This window comes from Vigna angularis, chromosome 4 (genome assembly GCF_016808095.1).
Source record: "Vigna angularis cultivar LongXiaoDou No.4 chromosome 4, ASM1680809v1, whole genome shotgun sequence".
Taxonomy (NCBI): domain Eukaryota; kingdom Viridiplantae; phylum Streptophyta; class Magnoliopsida; order Fabales; family Fabaceae; genus Vigna; species Vigna angularis.
In genome coordinates, this window is record NC_068973.1 from 16,487,518 (window position 1) to 16,498,198 (window position 10,681).

At 33.1% G+C, this 10,681-nt stretch overlaps 2 protein-coding genes across 2 annotated transcripts; one reads left to right on the top strand and one right to left on the bottom strand.

Annotated features, from left to right (window-relative positions):
• The first annotated feature begins 3,400 nt into the window (after positions 1-3,400).
• LOC108331124 (17.5 kDa class I heat shock protein) lies at positions 3,401-4,110 on the top strand. Its single transcript, XM_017565755.2, has one exon. The coding sequence runs from the start codon at positions 3,499-3,501 to the stop codon at positions 3,958-3,960; it is 462 nt and encodes a 153-aa protein (XP_017421244.1). The 5' UTR covers positions 3,401-3,498; the 3' UTR covers positions 3,961-4,110.
• A 4,673-nt stretch (positions 4,111-8,783) lies between these two features.
• Positions 8,784-9,910, bottom strand: LOC108331007 (uncharacterized). Its single transcript, XM_017565613.2, has one exon. The coding sequence runs from the start codon at positions 9,787-9,789 to the stop codon at positions 8,926-8,928; it is 864 nt and encodes a 287-aa protein (XP_017421102.1). The 5' UTR covers positions 9,790-9,910; the 3' UTR covers positions 8,784-8,925.
• Positions 9,911-10,681: the final 771 nt, after the last annotated feature.

The following is a 10,681-nucleotide window of genomic DNA, read 5'->3' on the forward strand; positions in this document are numbered from 1 at the left end:
AAGACAAAAAAACAGAAAAAAATGAAACAAGACGGAAAAAGGGTAAGCTTATGTAATTTAATCCATGTAGTAACATATTCAGATCACATAAGTGCTATATCAATCAATTTCACAAAATCAATCATTCATTATTACATGCAATAAACCAACGTTTGACTCTGACCATCCGGACTGTATGAATTATGTGTAGCTACGACGTTTGTGCACCCAGGTGATGTAGTAACTGGGATACCCTCAACAGCTGCCACCCGAGGTTAATCCGTTCCGTCCAAGATTACCTTATGGACTAGGACCTCCTGCCATTCTCACACATGACTTACCCCTCTCTACTTGAGAATGAGTAATCATAGAATATCAGGATAAACACCAGCTAAGCATAACCACATTCATACTTTACCATTCCAATACCAAATCATGAGATATTCCTCCCTGGAATACTCTTTTCATATCCATATTACTCAATTCATATCACATTCCATCATATTTCATTATCAAAACATCTAACCAAACCAATTGGAACAGAAACTAATGTGACACCGAACACTGAATCCATACTCTCAACCCAAGGACAAGACCGAACATTTACAGTGAGACCGAGAGATCTTCAACTCACAACAGATCAAAACCGAAAGAGTTATTATCAGAGTTATGAAAGAAATCGAAAGGAATAACGCTCTATAATAAATAACAGAGCCGAACGCTATTTACTAGGTAAACCATTTCATTGAACTGACTCCTGAGAGTTCAAACGAACGTCAGAAGCCTAGGCCGAGTACTAAGACTCTAGGCCGAATCTCATTTAGAGACCGTTACTGTTTGACACCAAATACTAACAACTGACGAGATACTATGAAGAAACCGAACACTATTTATACTTAGCTTTTGGCATGAGACTAACATTAAAGAGACCGAGTGCTAGTCTAAGACCGAGCACTGTAGAAACCGAACGCTATTGAGTTTAGCCGAACGCTCTTCTTAAAAAAATGGTAATGATAGATTACTAGGATAAGACCGAGCGCTTGATTTAAGACTGAACACCACTTAGACCGAGTGCCAGGGTTATGACCGAGCACTATAGAACTTATTCAATGAAAGAATATATTCTAATTATAATTTGATGAGACTTATTTTCAACAAGGATAAATATCATATTTAAGAATTTAGGTATTATTGAATATCTTAAAGAAGCTGTTTTAAGGAGTGCAAAAGAGATACTATACGTAGACCGAACACTTTATTTACAAGTATACTAAGATAAACCAATCGGTCATCGACTGATTCTTCCTAAAGAAAGAATCCAGTCCAGACCAAATGCTCAAAGGGAAACTGAACGGTCAATGATGACTTTCAGTTACAGTTTACATAATTATGCAGACTATTACATAATTATAGCTTTCATTAATCTTCAAATACTTTTAAACAACATACAATATTTCATCATCAACCAAATCATCAAACACAATATCATTCCAGTTTCTCATCTTTTATATTCATATACTCATACAGCCAACAATGTAGTAACAATCATACTTCATATTCATTCAATCAATCAAACAACATGAAATCATTAAAACAAGAATCTTAATCAAATTATATAAGCTTCTCTTACCTCTTAAAGTGACCGAACGCTCAACAATGCAGGATACTGGTTTATCACTACACTTTCTTCTACCCTTAGAGTTTACTGATCACAAATTCTAGACAAAATAAAAGACCAGAACATTATCAAAAATCACATATAGAAAGGTGATCAACCTATGCAACCAGAACTTGGTTTGCATGTATCAGAAAACCACTCGGTTGAGAGAGGAATGAACTTACCAGCTCAAAATCACAAACTAATCGGTTTAAACGAAAGCCCTTGACGCCTGAAAAACTTACACGGTGCCTGAGTGTCGATCGGAAGAAGAAAAAGTGAGGATTTCTTAGAGAGAAGATGAAGGAGATTTAGAGAGAAGGAGGAGGAAATGGTTTTAGCAGTTTGGAGAAGAAGGAAAGCATGCAGAGAAGTGGCACGACATTTGAAAGTTGGCATTAAATACTACCGTCAGTAAAACCGAACGGCCACTCTCTTGCAACCACATGTTTTCCACTATCTGAAACTCTGACTCTCTCCTTGACACTTGACTTTTACTATTTGAAGTTTTTAGTGAGTTTTTAATGGCTTCTGACACAAACCAAATCAATACAAATGAATATATTAAAAAAAAACTAGTGAGATATTTAAATTTAAAATGTATTAACTATTGCAGCAAAAGTTCAACTCCAAATTAACAATGAATGTGTCAACATCTTTAACTAAATTTAATCCAGAGTCAACTATAAATAAACAAATTTTTTAGGACAAAATTAAAATTGGTTAAATTGTGGACTACTTATTCGCAGTATAATATGCTTATTCATACCTCTTCTTTTATTTTCTTGTACTTTTTTTTTTACTTTTGATTTTCTGTTGGATTTTTGGTTAACAAAAAGTCAAATCAATATGCGCATTATTAAACTTCAACCTCTCATTTCATATTTCAAACAAAAAAATTAAATTATTGTATTTCCCTATATTATTAAGTCCTAAAAAAATATACTATCGATTTTACCCTTCTTAATATAAATTATTTTATAAATTATATTATCTTTAATTTTTGTATTTACTTTTTTATAATTATATTTTAAGAATATTTTTTATAAATTTAATAACATATTTACTTTAATTATATTTCCACTGGTCATATTTAATTATATTAAAAAAATGAGAAACCAATTTTATTTATTAAAATACTAAACCTTATTTCTTCAATAAAATAAAAAACCAAACATATTAGAAATAAAACGAAGTTAAGAAAAAATAAACTAAAAGAAAAAAGTGAAAGAAATAAGAACATGTGCGGATTTCTTTTCTCTTTAATATTTACTCCTTTCTCTGTCTCTTTTCTTTTATATCTTATTTATTTTAAATTCTAATCATACTTATGCTAGAAGACAATCGAGAAGTGAAAATGGACAAAAACCTGTCAATAATCATAGAAGTTTATCAATAAATTTTTATTGGTAAATCTATTTGTCATAAATTTTACTCATAGATAAAAAATTCACCAATAATTATAAACATTTATAGTTTATTTAATATATTTGTGTTTATTGATTTAAATAGTTTTATTTTCAAGAAAGAAGCTTGAAAAATAAAGTTAATTCTAGCCAGTTCCATCCAAATCATTCGGGCTTCATAGCTTTTTAACAATCCAGCCCAACTCATAAAATAGTATCTAGAACCTTCTGGCTGGTGAGAAGAATTCCGGAAGATTTTCGAATTTTCTGAAAGAATCTTCATACTTACAAAAAAAAAACATTTTCTGGAAGATACGAGATTATCCCTTAAATTCATTTAAATACCTCATGTGTACTCTCACACATCAACATACAAGAAATCCGGTATCTGCTAACAATTCAGACAACATTTTTGCAGAGTTCAAAACAAGACATCAGCTAAGCAAAGAAGAGAAAATGTCGCTTATCCCAAGTTTGTTCGGTGGTCGAAGGAGCAACGTCTTTGATCCTTTTTCTCTTGACGTGTGGGATCCGTTCAAAGATTTTCAGTTTCCATCTTCGCTTTCTGCTGAGAATTCTGGGTTTGTGAACACCCGAGTGGATTGGAAGGAGACCCCAGAAGCGCACGTGTTGAAGGCTGATATTCCAGGACTGAAGAAGGAGCAGGTGAAGGTTGAGATTGAAGATGACAAGGTTCTTCAGATAAGCGGAGAGAGAAACGTTGAGAAAGAAGATAAAAACGATAAGTGGCACCGCGTGGAGCGTAGCAGTGGTAAGTTCTTGAGGAAGTTCGGATTGCCAGAAAATGCTAAAGTCGATCAAGTCAAGGCTTCCATTGAAAACGGGGTTCTCACTGTCACCATTCCAAAGGAAGAGGTCAAGAAGCCTGATGTTAAACCCATTCAAATTTCTGGTTAAAGACCAACATGTGTATAAAATCTCTATGTTTTGCTTTCGTCACTTTTAAGGAATCTTGTGTCTGTGTTGTGTCTGTCTGAAATAAGGATATTTTATCTGTACTGTGAATTATAAGAAGCATTATACAAGTACTAAGTTTTAACTGTTGAAGTGTTATTCATGCGTTATTTTACCAATGCAACATTCCTAATACGACATCGACGTGCTTTGATATTTTACGATACACTAATACTGGAAAAGTCAATATGATCCTAACTTAGGACTCCTAACTGGATTTTTGTTCGTAGTCCATCTATACTTGTATTTTTGCATTATTCTGCTCCTTCTTCTATGTACCAAAATTCTGCAGAAAACATAAATATTTCCTCTTCTTCACCATTGTCTGCAGAAAATTCTACTGCTCCTGCCTCACTTCCTGTTTAGAATGTTTACTTGTGCGAAAGGAGTTTATAACCCAAGACTTTTACTGCTATGGTTCCTACTTTCCATTAACCTACCACTCTAAAGGAAGCTCTTATTGATCCTTACTGGTTCAAGGCTATGTTTAAAATAATACCTGGACTCTCACTTCTCTACCTCCTAGTGCAACTAAAGTTGGCTGTAAGTGGATTTTTAAAACCAAATTTAATGATGAGGGAAGTTTTCTGCATCACAAAGCCACGTTTATCGTTCTACTCTTCATGTATGAACTCTTCTTTACGTTTTATATAGGATGGAACGACTACTATTTCAGATCTCTGTCTTTATCGTTCTATTGTTGGTTCCTTACAGTATTTGACAATCAAACGTCCAGAATTAGTTTTCTCTATCAAGAATGTCTGTCAATACATGCATCAATCTCAAAATCATCACTAGAACAGATTCTATGTTATCTTACCGACAGTTCACATCATGGTTTTCTTCTTTGTCGCTGCTCAGAGCTCTCAGTTACTGGATTCAATGATGCTGATTGGGCATCTAATTTCTACGGTAGGAAATCCACAACTAGTGACTGTTTTTACCTTGGCAAAAATATTGTCTCCTGGTCTTTACAAACAGAAAGTTGTTTCTTGAAGCAGTATTGAATTTGAATTCAGGAGTGTTGTTGCTGTCCTTGCTGAAATCACATGGGTGACTTCCCTTCTTCCTAGACTTCGAATCACTACTATTATACCAAAAATATATCCCATCACGCACTCTTAAGTATTTTGAGATTGATCTACATTTAGTTCGTGATAGTATTTAACACAAGTTTCTCCAGCTTATTCATCTTCCTGCAAGCTGCAAGGTTTCAAGTTGCTAATATGCTCACTAATATTCTCACCGAACCAGTTTGGTTTTTCGCTCTTCTATTTTTAGATTCAAGGATATGCTTCTTGTCTCAATTTTATATATATGTATATATGGCTTAGGTCTCTGTAAACAGCACATCAAAGAAGTTCATCTCTGTTTTCCTCCTTCCTCATTTCTTATAATTTAAGGACATTTATGATTTTCTCTCTTCTTCTTGCTCTACTACTTATCTCTTAGAGTAGACGACAAACCTATAGTGAAAGAACTTGATTTACCACTATGTTGTTGTTGTTTCATTTATGTAATTATCAATACAATTTATAGACTTACTTTTTATGACCATTGTATTCCACTAAAAACGGTTAATACATTAAATATCCATAAAGTTTTAATGCCTAATACATTAATTACTCTTAATAATTCATTTAAATTTATTATAAACCCAACAAAACTATATGTTTCTTTTATTCTTGGTCTTAGTTATTCTATTCTTTATAGTGCAATAATTCTTTTTACACCAGATTTGCTCCTTTTATAAATGGTTGAGTTTTTTTCTTTCTTCGTAATCAACTAATGTTTAACTAGGTTCTCTTTTGTCTTTATGGTTAATTTGTCAATAATTGGATTTTTGTCAATAGGTCCAACTGCTTTTCTGCTTTTGAGATATCGAACCACACTCATATATTTTGTGCTCAAACGCATTGATCTTATCATCCACTTCAAGTTCTCACTTCTTATCTAACACTTATGTATCCTTCTTCACTTATAATTGTTCTTACAATTTTGAAACCTAAATGTTATTTTTGTAAAGCTTATTTTATTTTTTCTAAGCTTGCTTTTGTAAGATTGCATTATCTCTAACCTTATTTTCAATTCTTTTTTTGCAAATAACTTTTTTTTATTTTTAACCTTTGAATAATAAGTTCGTTTCTACACATGATCGAGCTATCCTAACTGTACAGATGTATTATTAAGCTTTCTAGACGACTCATTAAGTTATTTAAGCTCCACTTTCTCCACTTATTTATTTAAGTTATTTAACTGCTCCACCGAGCTACAATGAATGTTTATCGATTTTTTTGAGATGTTCACTGGTTTCACTGAGAGTTATTCGAATTTTTTATCCTACATAAACTTTTCACCGAACTATCTAAGTTGTTTACTTAATCTACCGAGTTACTCAAGCTTTTCATATACGCCATTGCGTTGTTTAGGACATTGGATATCTTATGAACTTATGCCACCAACTCGATTGTCTTGTTGAGTTCTTCACTTGCTTGTATTTGGTTCTCAAACTATGTATTACCCTAAACTTATGTTACCGTTAACAATGTCACTTCTTCTTCAACACCTTCCTGTTCATTCTTAGATTAATACTCTTACAAATATATATAACTTTAACACAACTAAACATTTGTTTGAGTAATAATCTTTTTTATAATGATCAAACTTCTCACTATTTAAAGTATTAAAACAATTTTAAATAAAATTCAATATAAAATATAAATATAAATAAATTTAATTTTGTTAAAAATATTTAATAAATTTTTTTCTATAATATTTATATAAAAATTAAATTGTTTTCATTTAAATAAAATTATTTAATTTTAAAATAAAATAGGACTGAATTAAAATAAAATAAAATACAATAACTAAAATAGTTACATTGACATGTTATTAGTTACATATTACACAATGACGTGACAAAATTTTAATTTTTTAAATTTTGAAAAGATTAAAAAAATTAAAAATTATTTAAAAAAGAAATCATGATATGACAAGTGCCATCTCTTATCTCTTTAATATGAGTGCAATACTTAAAAAAATCTAACTAAATCATTTTCTTTAAATTAGAAATCAAATCCAAACAAGTAAAAATACAATAACCAATTTACAATTTCGCTACAAAAGATTGAATATTACTGGAATAATTTAACCATGTTTTAATTACACGTGATGTGCAGGAGAAAGTAACAGGGTGAAGGTGAACTGTAATTGGATTATCGCATTCGCTCTTGCTTAAATACATTCATGCTTTGTGAATAACTCCATCCACCTCTATGTAAATATATCAACACCCAATTTCAATTTCCCATTATGAGAAAACTCATGTATCAACACTAACATTACTATCTGATTCTAAAATCTAAAAATGAAGATTGTAAGTTTGGTTTAGGATTTAACAATGTATGTTGCTCCTACAAGGAAGCAAAAAAATATTTGGAATTCTCTTATCTCAATTACCCTGTCAAAGATGTTGTTAGAGAAAGGTTCGGAAGATAACGACATCAAAATTCAGATTAACTAATCCCACAAGTTGCTTGAAAATATGAAATTTCTACAACATAACCTTATCCGATGAATACATTTCAAAACTTCATAAAAAAACTTTCGCAGTCATGGGCAAACTACAAAATCAACTAAAACACAAGTACGGATAAGTGTCACTGCCATATCACATATCGTCTCTGAAAATACCAACAAAAAGTAATGTGATCCTATATCCAATTCTATTTTTCTTGTATTGTAATTTCGTTCGATTTCAAATTTAAATCCCAATGAACTAAGATGAGAGAATTATTTGATACATTGTCATAATATTTCAATTCAGAAGAGTTTTGTTTTCTGTATGATGGTTGGACATGAAATCTGTCTAACCTTTAGAAGTTCACACCATTGATCCTAAAGAAGTAGGACAAAAATCAATAATCAGAAATCAGGTATTTTATTATTGAGACAATCCTCATGATTCCTGCTGGTTAATGATGGATAAATGTGTGCACTCATAGGTCGTCTTCACTAATTCAGAGTTCCGAAGTGATTGGAGCTATAAAACAACAAATGGATACAAAATATTCCCAGTGTGTCTAAAACGCCAAGGGAATTCAAGTGATTATAGACCCCTTACAAGCATTGACTGTGAATAGATGGAAACAACAGCAAGAGATGATATTGCTGACAATGTTGACAATAATTATGTTTCTGGTGTTTTAATTACTATTGCAAAGATGGAAACAACAAATTCTGTCATTGCATATAAGCTTTTGTTGAAATGAATGGTTAGAATTTCACACCAATTCGACAGAAGAAACGGTATTATCAAGTTTTAGACACTTTAGTTATTGAAATGTGCTACATCTTTTTGGCTAAAGAAGCATAGAGGGATATGAATACAGGGAGTTGTAGGTCTTAAGGTAACACTAGCTTAGAAACTTGCATAACCTTTAATCAGCTGCAACTGCATCCATACATGACTATACAGAGGTGGCAACACACCATCTTCCAGATCTGCATGAGTGATAATGCCCCTTCCAACATCACGAAGGGTTCATTCCTAAGCTTCATTGAACATCTCTTCCAACACCACCCATTACAAGACCAAACCACATGAGCCCTTTTCGTTGCCCATCTCTTATCATCATCTAACAACCCTCAAAGTCAAAGCATTCAACACAGCATTTTCTTTTTCTTTTTCAAAATTTTTTAATCAGAATGTAGTACCAATTACACATTGAACCCATCATGAATCATCCAAATCACAAAAATTGCCATACATGATAAATGGCTGACTTTTATAGTAACTGTAAAAGTCGGGTGATTTCTCACAAAAAATTCATGAAAACTAAAATCTTTTAAAAAAAACTAGTAAAATCTAAAAAGGAAAAAAAAAGTAATAGAACACTTACGAACATGTCATGCCAAACAGAAGATATTATCAGTCATCAACAAAATATACTGCAAAATCCTCAACGGAGCGTTTCCAAAATCCAAGTATGGCAGCCTCAATTCCCTCACTCTGCATGCCCCATCCACCGGTGCTCCAAGCCGAACCCGGTTCATCTCCACCCTTCTGAAAAGGTAAAAAGCGCCGCCGCGCCGCTGGTCGGAAGAAGGGTTTTTCTTGGTTTTATAAAAGCTCCAACCTTTGCCAGCAAGAATCCGACAAAACTCCTCCATGGTGCCGACCCGATGGCTGAGGTCCCGCGAGTAGAGAGAGAAAGAGTCGCAGTCCCAGTTGCCGGCGTTTCCGGCGGCAGCGGCGGCGTCAGGGTGGGAGCTGAAAAGGACGATTTTGAAGGCGCGTGGGGAGAGCGTGAGGAAGCAGCGAAGATGGGTGAGTGGGGTTGCGGAGAGGGAAGGGAAGGGAATGGGAACGGCATCGCTTTGGAGGGAGCAGGAAGAAGAAGAGAAAGATAATGATGAGGGTTTGGATGATGATGATGATGGGTTGGAGAAGATGATGTGAGAAAGTGAGGGTGTAGGGTACAAATCGAAACCCAAGTCCCTTGCAATGGTAGCAAGCCTATATGTGTCTCTAATAATCTCTTTTGTTGGGAGAAAAATCAAAGCTGGGATTTTGTACCTTGTTGTTCTTGTTCTTCTTCTCCTTCTTCTACGATGGTGGGGTTGGGATGTGGCACGGGCTTCATCATGAACATCAGTATCTTCATGATAATGGGTGTGGTAATGGTGGTGATTTTTTGTTAGCATGTGATGAGGGTTGTGGTTGATGGTTTCCCCTAAGACCAGAGAACGAACCAGCTTTAGTGGAAGCATCTTTCTTTTTCTTTCTTCCCCCTTCTTGTTTCTGTGTGTGTCCCCTTACGAATCATAAGTCACACCTTACAAGACATGTCTTGTCCTTCTCATTCTTCTTTTTTCACCAAATCTTCGCTCCTACCCAGTTAGTTCTTTGACTTTAGTAAAGTAATTCTTTCAATTTAATTAATCTTTTCCTCCTATTCATTATCCTTAGTATAACAATACCCATACTATAATTACAAACCGAAAGCTAATAATATTTTCCACTCAAAACCCTTCGTATATGGGACCGTAGCTTTATTAGACTAATTATTATGTTCGATTTCTGCATTTTAAAGTCAATGAACGAATAAGTATTTTCCTTCTTTTTCCATTATACAACATAAAAATTCCTGAGTCCATTTGTAAGTAACTTTTTATTTTTTTATTCAACTAAAAAATGTACCATATGAATAATTTTCAAATGGTAGTTAATGTTTACGAGAGTGCGTCTTGTTTTTAAGGCTTTTTAGTTGCTTGAAAAATTCCTCTGTTCAAAGAGACGTTGGAGAGAGTTACTGTGCATGCAAAAACACTCAAATTCTGAAGTTAATTGAGATACAAATGTTATAAAAGATGACAAATAAAGAATACAAATACTTACAAAAACATCAATTGATTCAACAAGTCTATCACGAGAACATCTACACCTTTTCAAAAACATTATTTTCTTTTTCTTGAAAACATCCACTGGTTTTACTTCAAAATTTCCTCAAATAATGTTTCTTTAAATATTTTCTATTCTCTCTCTTTGAGTTTATCTAAAGAGACGGTAATAATGTTTCTTTAAATATAAATTAAATATTCAGTTTAAAACTTGTAACGAATATGAGATGATAAAGTCAAAATAGTTGCAATGAAAAATCAA